We start from the raw sequence: 16,556 nt of genomic DNA, 5'->3' as shown, positions 1-16,556 counted from the left end.
TTTTTAATTCTTGGCTTGGAGGCAAGTTTTGGTTGCATAAAACCAGATGTACTGCCAAACAGAGCCTCTTTTTTACTGCCAGTCCCCATAGGGGCTACCAAATAGTCAATCACAGCCTTAATTTGGCACCCCCAGGAACATTTTACATTTGTGTTGCTCCCCAACTCTTTACAATTTACAATTGAATGTGGTTCATGGATAAAAAAAGGGTCCCCTAGGCTAGAGGAACAGATTTTATAAATCTGATGAAGGATCAGTGTTGTCTCATTAAATCAATCTGCGTCATAGCATGAATAATGCAGGTCTTTACAGATGTGAACAATACAGGGTTTTAGGGCAGAACTCCACGGCGTGATGTGGTGCAATGCATTGCACTGTGAGGAAACACAGGTGACCAGTCATAGGCTCAGAATATAATGTAAGTTATAGAAACATCAGAGCTACAAACTACAAACTACATGCCTGCGCCTGTGATACCATTTAAAGCTTACACAAAGTTATCAAAGCTGCCACAGGTTGTATGGCCACACAGGAGGGGGCCGCCAGTTCTACATCCTACTCTATAGTCCAAATCTTCATTATTATGTGACTTCAGACCACTAGACAACTGAAGATGACAATTTCTTTGATGCACTGTAGTTTCTTTGGGATATATTGTTAATTCATGTAGGCAAACTAAGGTTTGAGTTTTGTTAGCTTTAGTTGTAAAATATGGTATTTGCCCAAATCCTATAAATGAGTATTTGGAGGTTCCCAGTCCTGGAACTAAACAGCAGATTAAACAAGATTCCTAGGTAGGCCAAACAACCTTTATAAATACAGATTTTTAGTGGACACACTTATTTGAGCATCACTGAATTCACAATGGCTGATTCTATGGTGCTTTTAAGAGGGCCTTGGATGTTTTCTTGGACACTATTGTGATACTAAAATCTACAATTAGTATAGATATTGGTATATATAGTTTATTTGAGTGTATGGAGGGATTGGTGTGAGTGTGTGTGTGCATGTATGGATGCTGGGTTTCATTTAGAGAGGTTGAAATTGATGGGCTTTGGGCTTTTTTTTAGCCATACTCAACTATGTAACTATATAACTATGTAACAATGATGGTTAGTGACTGGTTGATTGCTATGGGGTGTTGTGCAGTTGCTTTTTTGTCCAATGCAGATAAAAGAGCTCAATTGTATTGAATGTATGTTCAATTAAGCAGTTCTCGCCACAGTTCTGAGCAAACAAGGGAACCAAGCATGGGTTTGTAGAATGGAAAACAAGAAGCATAGTCAAAAGCCAGGCCAGGTTGGTAACCCAGAAGCGAGCAGCGTGGTTATTCCCTTAGAATGTGCATCAGCGCGCAGGAAGAAGGACTCGCCGGGCATTAGCCCATTATTGCATACTTTTTGCAATTCAGTTCATACTGCAAAGGCTTAATAAGTGAAATTCTTTGCATTATCTTCCATTTTCCCTTACACCAATTTGAACTGGTGGAAAAAAGTGTTACATCACATTTTATTAACTATTATTATGCTGTGTAAAGTCATATTTTAAGCCAATTTTTTTCTTTGCTAATGCTTATTATTTATTTCTCTTTTTATAATATCCCTTCATCCGCTGTTTATTTTTCACTCTAGTAAGCAGACAGTGTTTGAAACAGCAGACTGAAGCTTAATGTGTCAATGGCCATGTTTTTTGCATTACTTCCACTCAAAAAAAAAAAACCACGGCAAAATTCTAGCACATTTTGCCACTTGTGAAAACAGAAATTTCAGCACAAAACTTGAATACTTCCATTTTGGCCGTTTACAAGTTTAAAAAGAATTTAAAAACTTGGAAAAGTCACTTAGATTTTGCCTAGGACAACTCCCATTCACATCTACATGAACGCGCAACAGCTTTTAGATGTTGAATTTTCAAAATTCCATTTTTCCATTTTTTTTGTGTATAATAAATATATAAAATTTAAGCTTTTGAAACTAATTTGAATTAGCTAAATTGTGGCAAAAATTCAAATTCGAGCATTGGTAAAGACAAGAATCCCCTTGACAAAGGCTTACGCCGAAACGTTGGGGCCATTCTCATACTGGTGGTAGGTGTATCTGCTCCTTGCTGTATAATTGTAATACTTACTGTTTACTGTTATGTAATTGTGGCTATGTTTAAACGTTAGGTATATACCATGTAAGCTTATGTATTGTATTATACAGGCCTACTATTGTGGCTTTGTGTGTATTATTTGCATGAATAAGTAAAACTTTATTTTAAATATACCATACTTGCCTTCTTTTGAGTGTGCATACCTATCTATATATTGTTACGTTGTGGGGTACCCATTGTAGGGGTACCCTTTTGATGTTTGCACCTCTTGCACTGTTTACCTACAGCATTTGCTGAATTGGTGTGCCCTCCACCCATTACTAAATTCTGTAAAGACAATATTACTCATTATAAGCTAGCACTGATCTCACAACATATACACATGAATATATATATTTGCATAAATGTTATCTTTGATGTGCTGAATAATTTGGTAAAGGGGTCCAGGCAGCATGTGCACAGTGGGTAAGTATAGAGGAAGCAGGCTGTGCAGTTGCTGGGGGGCCTGGGGAAAAGGGGGTCTGCTTTCTCTACTGGTATTGGAACCCCCTCCCCATCCACTCTCTTTGAGGAAGGGAGATGCAGGCTTCTCCAGTGCAGGGCGATTAGGGGGTGGGGAGTGGGAGGGAACTGGGCGGGGAATGGGCTGTGTGCACGTGGGTGTACGGCTTGGGAATTGCAGGGGGCCTGCCACACTTTAGTTACACCACTGCATGTGCACATAACCTATAACACAAATGGATATATTTGTTGGGAGTATATTATAAAATGAAGACAAGTGGCAACAGAGGCTAGACTGATGGTTTTCTGCTATGCCCAGGCTATATGACAACTGTGAATTAATGGGAAGTGCCCAAAGCTGGTTTAGTGTGACTATTGCACCAGCCGAGATAATGTTTATCACAGGTGCGGCTATGACTCACTACAGCACCTTGACAACCAGTCTGTTTTCATTTGTTTTCATTTGTGCACATTGCTTTGTGGGAATATGAGAAATCATTCACAGAAGAGGTTAATCCCGGAAGAGAACAAAAGGAAACCTAGTATTCTGAATGGCACACAGTATGACTAAGAATTAACAATGAATGAATCACAGTAGCTTGAATTTAGACTTGAGTGAATGCTGGCTGCTGAGAACTTAATGGAATAGGGCTTGTCGGAATATTTATCCCATTCTCTTGTTTATAAAATTGTAATTTGTGTGGACAACATTCTGTAGCAGCCTGGCATTTTATAGGATATGCCAGTGGGCTACTGGGAAGATATAGCACAGAAGCGTTTGTGAATGAATTAGATGGAGCATTGCTGATTGCTGTGATTAAGACAGGGCCAGATTTAATTACGTGAGAGAGATACAGAATCTCCTAATACAGTTCCAGATTTTCCCATACGGAGTTTTTACGTGGAAGGTTTTCTCATTGATATAAACCTGGCACAAACACTGTAGGGTCAAATACTATGGGTTAAGTGCAGCTTTGGACACAACCACTAGGGTTTTTTTACCCACAATGCAGCATCTTTCACATAGTCTGCTTATTTAGCAGCAAAGCTAATTAATGTACTACACATGGCCAAAAGTATGCGGACATCTGGATGTTCAGCATATGATTTGGGTCCTTTTGTTGCTGCTAAAACAGCTTTTACCTCTTGCTCTTCTTGGTAGAATTTCTAATTGTGACATTTTTGAATTTGCTCCTAAGAGGTTGGCCGCTGATGTTGGGACTTCAGGCCTGGCTTGTATAAGCATTCAAATTCATCCATAGGTATTTAGGGTTAAGGTCAAAATCCCATTCAACGAGAACCACAAAAACAAGGACCACATCTGTGTGCTGAGTCCTCTCCCTTAGCCTTACTACCAATATTTCAGTCTACATAAATGCTTTGTGTCTGTGTCATTTTTTTGATAAACAGCTCTAATGCATCGTAGTCTTCTCTTCCTTTATCTAGATGTAAATCGACTCACACATACTGTAGCTCTGGGCTGTAGCCAGCAGTGTACAGTAGCGGTTGGGGAGAGCAGGCAGAAGAGCTCAACCCAAACCCGCCAGGCCCGGATTTGCGGTGAGGTCGCATAGACCCGGGCCTAGGGCGGCAGAAGCTCAGTGGCGGCATGCCGCCCAGCCGTACTTAAATTTATGCCAAGCCGGAGCACTAGGGGCTCTGCATCCTGTCCCAGTGCTCTGGCTGTGGATGAAACAGATGCACATTCGTGCAATCCGAGGGGAGGGGGCGACGGAGGAAGCCGGCCTCCGGGCGGGCAGAGCACAAATCCGGCCCTGGAACCTGCGGCCCACAAATAGGGCAGTGGGTAAACCCTTGGGTATCGGACCAGCCTGCACATTACTACTGGGCTCAGATTACAGCAGGGAGGGGAAGAGGAGCAAACTGAGCATGCTCAAGCCCTAGCCCTGGAGGTTTAAGCTGAAAACAGGAAGTCTGTGAACACAATAAAAGCAAAGAAATGTAGTGTTTATTTTGACAGAGGACTCAGAGCAGCATTGCTTTGAGGGTTTACTGGTTTATTTATATAGACCTTTCCGTTAAAGCTTACTTAGTTTTAGCCTTTCCTTCTCCTTTAATTACATTTGGGAAGTTTCTCATTTCTGTGTGATGAAGATTAAATTCTATCTTTGTTTTCATTATAGTTTCACTTAAACTGCCACTGTGCCCAGTACCTGATTTTGCATGCAATAAATAATGGCCAAGGGGTATTATTTCCAGCTCTTTCTACTACTAAGACAATGCCTGCAAGACCCACTTTTAACGCTTCAACTTTAGCTATGAAATTTCTCCGGAGGAAATACTTCACACACCTCACTATTGTGATTACATTTCTTTCTTTTGTAATGACAAACTTCTTTGTTAGTAGAGGTGAAAGGCACCTTTGTAAGTAGAATAATCATCAGTATTGAATTAGGTATTATTTTAAAACACATACAGGTTTTGTATTTATACTAATAAGGTGCCTTGCAAACATATTCACAATGCTGAACACGTCTCTTACTGACCGGGTCTCTTATCTTACTAAAAAAGTAACGCTACAATGAAAAAAAGAATTCACTGTTTACATATTGTTACATGCCACTGGCCTGCACATGCACTTTTATGGGGGAATTAGCATTTGGTAGGCAGGTAGCGTAGTTTTTGGAGCTTAGAGACAGGGACACCAAGGCTTCGGATAAAACACAGGTTTATTAAGCACTAGGCATTCCCAAGAAAAGGCAACAAAACCCCAGTTCAGCTACTTCAATGTAGAACATGCATGGTACAGTTCAACAACTTCAAACCCATGGTCGCTCACCAAAACTCTCATCTTCTGGAACTTTAGAGCTTTTGGGCTTCTCACTCACCCCTGCTGGCTTCCCCTCCTGGGACTCAGGCTCACTAGCCTCTGCCAGTCCCTTCTCCTCTCCAGGGATGTAGGCTCTGCCACACTGTTGCTGGCAGGGCCGCCATTAAAAATCATGGAGCCCCATACAACAAAAATTTTGGGACCCCCCCACCCACCCCAGTCGTCAAGAATCAGAATTTGCATATGCAAATTTAGGGCAGGGAGGGAAATTGCGTGACTTTTTGTCACAAAAAAAGGTAAAAGTAAAAAATGTTTTCTCCTTCCCACCTCTAATTTGCATATGCAAATTAGGATTCGGTTTGGTATTCAGCCGAATCTTTCTAAATGGATTCGGGGGTTCGGCTGAATCCAAAATAGTGGATTCGGTGCATCCCTATGCAAAAGCTTTTAATAAGCTGGCCAAAGACCAGTTATGCTCCACTGAACTATCTGTGCCTCTGTTTTGGTGTCTGGAAGTATACACAAAGGTTTATTGCCCAGTGAGACCACGTTCCAACTACCTGAAATCGCTACAATAGATATTAAGGGGGTTATTTGTCACAGTCTGATTTTTTTTCTGGTCAGACTTTCAAAGGGAAAAAAACACATTTTTTTCATAGAAAAAAACCCCATTTTTTTTTCGATGGTTACAAGTTGGTTAAAAAAGTATTCCAACTCAGACCTGCCGAGTTCACGTAGAAGTCAATGGCAGATGTCCCATTGATATCCTCATCTGCGCTGGATTTCATCCAATAATCTGAAAATTTTGTGGTTTTCACCGGTCGAATTCGAAAAAAGTTGGAATTATCGGGAACCAATTCAAAATAATTGTGCAATTAAGAATTTTTCACCAGTCTTTTTTCCGACAAATGAAATTTTCAGAAAAATGTATTGATAAACACGTGGATTTGGTCGTAATAGTTTTCAGAAAATAGTGAGAACTTTTCGGATTTTGATAAATAACCCCCCAAATGTTTTGGTCACTGATGGGCAACCCATTTATTTGTAAGAGTATGCTTCTGTATAGAATTAACTTATAATGTTATTAACTGAGAATGCTCTCATAAAGCACATATTCATGATGATATCCCATAATATTCTCTCTGCATACTAACGTGCATATCAACAGGAAGTGCAACGAGCAGCTATATCACTCCTGGAACTGACTAGATTGGTGGAACTCTTTCTAACTATAACTAAATTCTCTCTACAGAAGAGACAAAGCAGGAGAAATGTATCTTTTCATTTAATTCCCCTGGTGTTGTGTCATTCCCAATGTCTGTACATGACAACTAACCTAAGAGAATACACCTCCTATTGATTTATCAACCTCTGGTTGGTCATCTTCACTGATACATGTGTGCACACAAATATACATCACGCTGAAACATATCGCTTACAGACTCACAAAACATGCACACATTGATAGTAAACATACTTGTTGTATACCGTGTATTTGTATGTTTTTGTCAGGAAATAAATGTCTGATTCAAGATATTCTGCTTTTATTGAACCTCTCAAAAACATTTTCTCAATATTTTCTATAAAATACAAACATATAGTTGTACCAAACATATTCTAATTTACATAGTTACTTGTCTTTTGATCTTTAAAGAGATTTTGAACATTTACCTTATTTACAAAGCAGGAACCTAAAATGTATGGCACAAAAGCTTTTACTGTATTTTGTCCCGGGTCTTTGACTAGAAGTGCTCGCACAGCAGAATCATCAAAATAAGAATCCTTTACGGTAAAGCGATATCTTTATTTGTTAATATACATGTTCAAGCTACTTCTATTGAATTCTTGGACAATTCTTGGACATCTAAGAAATTGTAATAAAAGCTGCACACAGGAAAAAAAAATATTTTAAAGGAGAAGGAGAGGCTAAAACTAAATAAGCTTTATCAGAAAGGTCTATATAAATACACCAGTACACCCTCAAAGTAATGCTGCTCTGAGTCCTCAAAAGAAACACTGCATTTCTTTCCTTCTATTGTATATACATAGGCTTCTGTATTACACTTCTTTAAACCTCCAGGGCTCGGGCTTGAGCATTCTCAGTTTGCTCCTCTCTCCCCTCGCTTTCCCCCTCCCTCCTCCCCTCCATGCTGTACTCTGAGCCCAGAGTTATGAGTGAGCAGGAAGAGACTCAGGCAGGAAGTGATGTCACAGCAAGCTAATATGGCAGCTGCTATCCTTAACAAACAGAGACAGTGTCTAGAGCTGTTTACTCAGGTATGGTTAACCATTCTGCAGAATAAATATAGTGTTCTAGCTTGCACTATTGCAATAGCTTTCATTCTCCTTTACATCCCTATGTAATATTGTTAAATAAGCCACTTTACATCACTTTTGAATTTAAAACTTCTTTCAGTTTTGCATAGATTTCAAAGCATAAGCTTACGGTGACATGCAAAAATGTCCAATGTATATCTGCTATTGCATATTACAGTATGTGGCTTTATTCTTTTGTGATATTTTATGGTAATGTTTGTTTAACAAAAATATTACATTGCAAAATGTGATTTTTTTTTCATTCTAACTTTACTACGTTTATTGTATTCTCCCATATGGTATATTTGTACCTCTGCACTGATGTCTGATGTTCAGTTAGCCACATCACTTCTCACTTTGATACATTTTTAGGGGAAACCAAGGCCATTTCCTTATTTACTTCAATTGAGGGGATAAAGCCTAAATAAATGCAGTCAGTGGTAAGGGAATGCAGAATAGTATATATTTGGTAATAAAATAAAATTGAGCAGAGAAATAAAATCCTTCTTTATGCTGGTTCATTTATAAGCAAGAATGTTTGCAACCAGGTTTACAAAATATTTAATAGTAATTAGCATGATTCAAACAAAAAAAGACTGCTCCTTATTTCTATCTAAAAATGAATAGCTTTTATAATATGCAATACAGCAAATGCAAATCCTGCTTTTCCAAAAAAAAAAAAAAAAAAATACAATGCAGCAAAGCAAAGTTGTAATTAAACATGGCAACTAAAGCAAAATATAAAGCCAATATCCTAAACCAAATAAATACAATGGGTTTGTTTTTCATGACAGCTGTTTGATGGATTTCCCATATCAGGGATTGTTCTCTCTCCTGAAGGAGTGGGTTGGTTTATTTTGATAAACTAAGTATATACAGTAAACCTCAGTTTATTAAAATCTTATATGACCTGAAGAATCTGGTACATTTGTATATATCTGTATGATAAATTCCATTTACATACTGTACAGTAATACCAGCTGGAACTAGTCTGGTTCTGGAAACTATAGAACATTTCTAAAAATGTAATAATGTACTTTAATTAAACTTTAAATTAATTGGAAGTACAGGTATAGGACCTATTATCCGGAATCATCGGGACCTGGGGCTTTCGGGATAACGGGTCTTTCCATAATATGGATCTTCACACCTTAAGACTACTAGAAAATCATGTAAACATTAAATAAACCCAATAGGCTGGTTTTACTTCCAATAAGGATTAAGTATATCTTAGTTGGGGTCAAGTACAAGCAACTGTTCTTACTACAGAGAAAAGGGAAGTCATTTTTAACATTTTGGATTATTTGATTATAATGGAGTCTATGGAAGACGGCCTTTCCGTAATTTGGAACTTTATGGATAACGGGTTTCCAGATAACGGATCCCATACCTGTACTGCAAATACATAGCCTGATTACAAACAATGCTAACTATAGTGCAGCTCTTATTATGTAACAGAACAGAAAGCTGAAAGTAGAAAATGTCTGGTTCTATAAGAATTTATTGAACAATCCAAGTATTTAGGATTGAACATAACCTATTTGGATATTGTTTGCTAATTACAACTGAATATGATGTATGGTGTATGAACCCTGAATTCAGTAGAACCCCTGTTTTACATTTTTAAGGTGACCTGAAAAAAATGGTGTAAAATCAGGGAAAATATAAAATCGGGGTAATGTATAATGCATAATATATAGGGAGAACCATAAAAAGATGTAAAATGAGGGAAAACCTAAATTAGGTGATGTAAAATTGAAGTTTCACCATATGTTCAAAGGTTTTCCGACAATAAATGCATAAGAAAATCTCTCCAGCTTGTTAGCAGAGGCTTTAGCCATTATATCAGTTTTATGGGTCCAAAACAAGCTTTACACTGATAACTCTATTATATCTCGAATCTTTAAACAAATATCACAAAAGATGTATTATTGGGAATACTGTACGGTGCTGTACTTAGTGACTCTACTGCGAGTGACACCGGGGGAAGTGGATCCAACAGTTTGTGTTAGTAAGGGATCAGGGCTTAGCACATGGCTTTGGACACCAGGGCCAGATTGTACGGTGCTGTACTTGGTGACCCTACTGCGAGTGACACCGGGGGATGTGGAACCAACAGTTAGTAAGGATTCAGGTCTTAGCACATGGCTTTGACTACCCTGGGCAGATCGAACTGTTTTTTCTGTCACTATTACATTTTGTCCCCCGACTAGATCAGGATGGATATTTCTACCACTGGAAACATTGGATACTGGTTGTATCAGCCTTTCAGTTACAAGAACATTCTGGCCATCCATAAAATTAGAATGCATATCTAAATTTCCTTGAGCATTGGAGATGGGATGTATCATTCTTTCAGTAACAACAACATTCTGACTGTCACTTAAATCTGGGAAATTGAATGACCCAGCATTCCTTGAACTGCTAGGTGCTCTCATTCTCTCCCGTAGTACATTTGAACTGTCTTGTATATTTGCAAAATCAACTATATCATGTACCCCAGAAGCAGGGCGCATAACTCTTTCTGTCACAATAACATTGGATCTATCAGTTATTTCAGGAAATGCACCTCTCACTCCTGAAGTAGACCCAAGCATTCTCTCTGTCACCAAGATGTTAGGCTGAACAATTGGATCAAATGCATATACAGAGGGGTTCATAGCAGGACCAGATGTTGTGTAAGTCTCAGTTACTACATAATCTCTAGGCTCAGAAATAGGTTTAGCAGGTGGCAGGTTGGAGGATGAAAAGCTTTCACTTACATAGGTAGAACTAGGAATAGGGGTAGATGGCAATGAAAAGCTGTCGGGCTCTACTCTGGGAATACTAGTAACTATTTTTGGTTCTCTAGCACTCGGCACAGGATCGGGTTTTTTACCAGAACATATTTCTGCCAGAGTTTTAAATTTTGGTCCCAAATTGTCCAAATAGCTGTCATCCAAGTCGTCATCAATAAAACTGCAGCATCCGATAGACCCAGTAGGGCTTCCCACACCTTCGTTATCATAAATCAAAAGGCAATCATTTGCTGGTCGAGATTCATCCTCATTGGCGTAGGCTTCCGCTTTCTAAAAATAAAATTAGTAATTTCATTTAAAACGAGTGATTATGTAGATATCATTGTGTATTTCTTAAATTGTATATATGCAATTTAAAATAAAGTTAATGACCTAAAGTTTAAGCAGCCTAAAAGGTAATTAGAACAGTAATCACTGAATTGTGGCTTTAACTACTGTATATTTCTAAACTCCAGCTTCCTGCTTCTTTGATCAGATGGTAAGTCAAGTGCATAGTTAGTTGTTAGTCTCTATAAAGGAATACTTAAGGGCCCTTTTTATGACTGCTTGAACCTTTTGGCTTGAGCAATAATGAAGGAAACTCTGTGTGAGTTCAGGAAGCTGTTTTAGCCCAAACTCAACAAAGAATGTTTTTTCCCCTGAAAGCTTGTGTGAGTTTTTTAACTCACGTGGGGTTTCCTTAATGATTGCTGGAGCTGAAAGACTCAATCAGTCACAAATCAGCCATTAGGATATAATATATTTTCATGGGTTTGATTCTTACTTCTGCAAAGTAGTTCTCCACAAAAGTTGTGTTTACAGTGCCTCCATCTCTGTAATGTGAAGACATAGCTCCAGTCACCGACCCTGCAGCATTACTGTCTCTAGAAAATCCATGTATTCCCAAACCAGTCCCAATGATTCCTGCCCCAGTGCCCATTGCAGTGGCTGCACCCAGTCCTGTGCCAAAAGATCTAGAATGAACCCTCGAAGTTCCAAAGTCACCAGCTGCAGCTGTTGTTGCTGCTGTTGTTGATTCCAGTCCTCCACCTCCTCCAGATATGTAGTTGTGTGAGCTCAAATCTGAAAATAAAAAGAATGTTCTAAGATGATGCTTTAAAATCAAATACATTTTGAATTATAAAAAAATATTTTTAATATGCCTTAAAATCATATTTTTATGCGCTAAGCTCTTGTGCTTCATCAGATGAAGATGAATCCCTGGAGGTTTCTCTAGAATCTGTAAGGGCAATAGCAGGTGAAGTGTTTTGGTGCTCACTTCTTAAAGTAGTAGAAATACACCCACTGAATGGGAAGTACTACAAGTCTGCGTGAACAGGGATTATCACCAATCAGTAAACAGTTATAGGGGTAGAAGGCTACAATAAGGGCTTTATTTAGTAAAACATGGATCTGCGTAAATTTAAAGTTTTTTTTCTATTTTAAATAAAGTCACAATTTAAAAAAATACACCAGTTACCGAATTTATTTAAAAAATCAGAATGTGAGTATACGAGCTCAAAAAAACTCAAATTGAATAAATAGTTGAAATTTTGCCTAAGACAACTCTTATTGACTTCTACATGGCCTTGCAAGCTTTTAGATGCAGACGTTTTCCAAAGCTTATTAACAACTTGATTTTCAGTTGTTCCTTATTTCATTAGAGACTAGAACCTAGAGCTTAGGGTGTTCTTTTATGTTTGCCAGTTCTAAACTAGCAATATGGGAGGGCTACATGCTGAGTGATGGTCTTTATGAGTGATGGTCTTTAAGCTGCACCTGAAATTTCCTGCCAGCAAAGACTTTACAGTTCATCATAGACATTTTAGTTCTGAGCAGCTGCACAGAAGAATAGTTCAATGTGCAATTGTAGTGTTGTCATACTGTCTATGAAAAGTTTAGCATATTATACACCATTTAGCCGAAAGCACTTAAAAGTGAACTATCGTGAAAATGAAAAGTTAATATAAGCTTCATCATAGTGACATAAGAAAATTTCTAAATACAAACAAATTCTGTACAGTTTATGAAATAATCAAGTTTATCTTTACTATCCCTCTCTCAGCATCTGTTTCTCCTTATTCTGTCCTCATTCAGGAGCTGGGTGTCAGTCGATTGATCCAATATATCTTATAGGGGGCTCCTTTTGCCTAGAAGATGTATTAGAACTCACTCTATTAAAATCACCAAAAGTCAATGTCTCTCTACATGCAGAATTTGTGCAGTTATTTTGTTAGATTTTGTTTGTACTGGAATCAGTTATTTGAGTGAGCTCTAATACATCTGCTAGGAAATGGAGCCCCCCACCTATAAGATATATTAGATAATTCATCTGACACCCAACTGCTGCATAAAGACACAATGAAGAGAAACAGACATTTGAGGGGAATAGTGAATATAGTGAATATAAACTTGATTATTTCAGAAATAATGCAGAATTTTTAATTGATTGTATTTAGAAAGTTTCTTACTTCAGTACGAGGAAGCTTATATTACATTTTCATTTTCACAGTAGTTCCCCATTAAGGAACAGAGGCGTCGCAAGAAAGTGTTACAGGAAATAATTTTCAAATGTTAGAAAGGTTGCAAAGTCAGATTAAAAATGTCTCGGAATATATAATATAAAATATAATAAATTACTTCTGCTTTAACTTACCATAACTTTCTGGAGCACCCGAACTTACAAGCAAATTGGTCACATCCTATAAACAAATGAAATATATATTTTTAAAGCTAGCATTGAATATTAAATTGATTTTGTCACCTTATAGCAAAGGAGAGGATGACATATGAAAAGCAAGTAGGCAACAGTCACAACATGTATGCCTTGTAGCTTCTCTAGAATGTATTCCTGCATCTAGGTACAGTATACTCACCAAGTCTGACATCAAATGCACTTATAAGGATATTATAAGTTACCTCGTGTTTTTACATTGTCATGAAACTCCTCGGTAACTTATAATATCCTTATAATTTACAAGAGGGGGTACATTATTCACTATATAATCTGTTTTATTTTTTCTAAATAAAGGTGCTGATCACTTAGATGACATTCTCTATATTCATAGCAGAGGAATGATATGGTGTTTCAGTTCACTAGATATCCATATTGCTATAGTCAACAAGACTTTTGCATTTGCCCTTTTTATTTATTGCACTTACAGTATATACCTAGTGGGGAATTTACTTCTCCTTTGCTCTGCAAGGGCTAAATCAATATACCCCTGCACATTAATCCTTTCTGCTTTTTAGGCTATGTATTTTGCTTTCTGTGTGGATGGGCGAATTTTGTTTCGCCAATAAATTCGTGATAATTTGCCAAAATGTATTGAAGTCTATGGGCAACAAATCTTTTTGACGCATGGTGAATTTTTTGGACGTACGTCATTTCTTTTTCTTCCATTGGAGTCTACGGGCGTCATTTGCCCATCCCTGAGAGCTGAAGGGGATGAATACATTCCCTTTTTTATTCACTGGGCACCACAGTCCAAAGTGCTGAAAGAAAATGCTTTGGGCCTTGTAAGTTATTTTAAAAAAAGCTGCCATTTTGCACATATTTTTGTACCCAGTGTTGCTACAAGCAATAGTAAATGAACCCTTATCTTTCTCCTACCTAGTGTATGTGTTCTGTGTTAGGACATTATATGACAAGGTACAATAACCTCACTTTGTGTAATACAATCAAATAAAAAAGGTTAAAGGAAAACTATACCCCCAAAATGAATACTTAAGCAACAGATAGTTTATATCAAAGTGAATGAATATTAAAGAATCTTACCAAACTGGAATATATATTTACATAAATATTGCCCTTTTACATCTCTTGCCTTGAACCACCATTTCGTGACTCTATCTGTGCTGCCTCAGAGATCACCTGACCAGAAATACTACAACACTAACTGTAACAGGAAGAAGTGAGGAAGCAAAAGACACAACTCTGTCTGTTAATTGGCTCATGTGACCTTACATGTGGTTTGTATGTGTGCACAGTGAATCTTACGATCTCAGGGGACGGCCCTTATTTTTTAAAATGGCAATTTTCTATTTATGATTACCCAATGGCACATACTACTAATAAAGTATATTATTATGATAATGGTTCATTTACATGAAGCAGGGTTTTACACATGAGCTGTTTTACTCAGTATCTTTTAATAGAGACCTACATTGTTTGGGGGGTATAGTTTTCCTTTAAGGTAAATGACAGGTGTTTACGACATAATAATGACATAATAGGCAGCAATTATGAGGTCAAAAAAGAAATCAGAAGGAATGTCTTTCTCCATTGGCACTTTAAAAGCACAGGCACCTGTTGGTGTTCTAATATGAGAAGGATGGCAATTTGGGATGTTGCCATACTGTGACAGGCATAGTGTATTAACTCTCCCCTTGTGCAATATTTCATAGATTCCTGTCTGTTCTGCTCTCTGCTCATCTTTATTGTGATACATTTCCCTCTCATTTTATCAAAACTTATTTGTTTTCAGAGAACCTTTAGACAATCATTATTCATTACATATATGGGCATTTGGCATATTTTAATTTTTTCAGTATTTTGGACCCAATAAGAATGAAGATTATGTCTATGTTTATTGCAAAGACAGGGTCAAGAAATGTAGATCAACTCACCACATCCTCAGGTTTTGCACCTTCAGTCCCCCAGGGCCGGTATCCACCATCGTACCCATCGGCTACAGGGATAAATGTATTATTTGCTGCAGATCCGCATGAGCAGAGTAGCAGTAATAGCGGTACCACTGTCAATAAAACAAAATATACAATATTTAGAACAGAAATGGGATGTGTCCAGTGACATATATGTTCATTGTATATGTTCCAAGCTGCCTTCTCTGAAAAGATGATTGATAAACAAAGTATTGTTTGAAATTGTAGCCACGTTGTAACATCCAGTTCTAGCATCATCTCTTAACTGAAACCTGGCTGGAGAAGTTTAATCTGGCTCAGTATTTATGTTAATGGGCTGTAGCTTAAAGGAACAGTAGCACCAAAAAATGAAAGTTTTTTATGGGAACAACAGTGTTATGTACGGTGCCCTCCACTGGCAAAACTGGCATGTAAGCTTTAGAAACACTACTATAGTTTATATAAAGAAGCTGCTGAATAGCCATGGGGCAGCCATTCAAGCACAGGATACACAGTAGATCACAGATAAATTCTGAAGAATCCCATTGTATACTACAGAGCTTATCTGTAATCTGTTGTGTATCCTGTGCCTTTTATCCTTTTTCAGCTTTGAATGGCTGTCCCCATGGTTACACAGCAGCTTGTTTATATAAACTACAGTATAGTAGAGTTTCTGAAACAAACGTACCAGTGCAGCACAACAGTGCATTCAATTTTCATTACTTGAAAACACTTTAATTGGCGTTACTGTTCCTTTAAAGGAGAACTGGAACTTTCCTACTAATTAGGGCAGAAATGTTTTATATTATGTTTTGGGCTTTTCTACCAGCCCAAGGCAACCACAGTCCTTTAGCAGTAAAGATCTGTGTCACCAAGGATCCCCAGTAGCTCCCCATCTTTTTTTCTGCTGATTCACTGCACATGCTCTGTGTTGTCATTTACTGAACTTAGGGACCAACTCACAATATACTATATACACAGAATAGAAATGTCAAAACATAAGGCTGATTAGTAATTAAATGGGAACTATCGTGAAAATCAAAATTTAACATAAGCTTCATAATACTGAAATAAGAAACTTTCTATACAAATCTATTCTGCATCGTTTCTGAAATAATCAAGTTTATCTTCTCAATTTATATCTCAGCATCTGTTTCTCTTCATTCTGTCTTCTTGCAGCAGTTGGGTTTTTTAGATATTCATTGACAGTTAGATACAATATATCTTATAGGGGGCTTCCTTTCCTAGTAGCTGTATTAGAGCTCACTCAAATAAATCCAGATTCCAGTACAAACAAAATCTAGCAAAATAACTGACTTTTGCACCAAATCCTGCATGTAGAGAGACATGATGTCTGGTGATTTTAATAGAGTGAGCTCTAATACATCTTCTAGGCAAAAGAAGCCCCCCTATAAGATATATTGGATCTTCTG

The 16,556-nt window shown here is 37.7% G+C and overlaps 1 protein-coding gene across 1 annotated transcript in view; it reads right to left on the bottom strand.

The window, feature by feature from the left end:
* Positions 1–9,544: 9,544 nt before the first annotated feature.
* LOC108695274 (desmoglein-3) overlaps positions 9,545–16,556 on the bottom strand; it is a 31,937-nt gene continuing 24,925 nt past the window's right edge. Inside the window, exons 13-16 of the mRNA XM_018223681.2 lie at positions 15,109–15,236; positions 13,136–13,181; positions 11,264–11,562; positions 9,545–10,770 (exon numbers count right to left, since the gene is read on the bottom strand). Of these exons, the coding sequence (XP_018079170.1) occupies positions 9,631–10,770; positions 11,264–11,562; positions 13,136–13,181; positions 15,109–15,236 (1,613 nt within the window). The 3' untranslated portion in view covers positions 9,545–9,630. The remainder of the gene's footprint in view (positions 10,771–11,263; positions 11,563–13,135; positions 13,182–15,108; positions 15,237–16,556) is intronic.

The sequence above is a fragment of the Xenopus laevis genome, chromosome 6S (genome assembly GCF_017654675.1).
Source record: "Xenopus laevis strain J_2021 chromosome 6S, Xenopus_laevis_v10.1, whole genome shotgun sequence".
Lineage (NCBI taxonomy): Eukaryota > Metazoa > Chordata > Amphibia > Anura > Pipidae > Xenopus > Xenopus laevis.
This window is presented reverse-complemented; position numbering and strand designations above follow the sequence as displayed.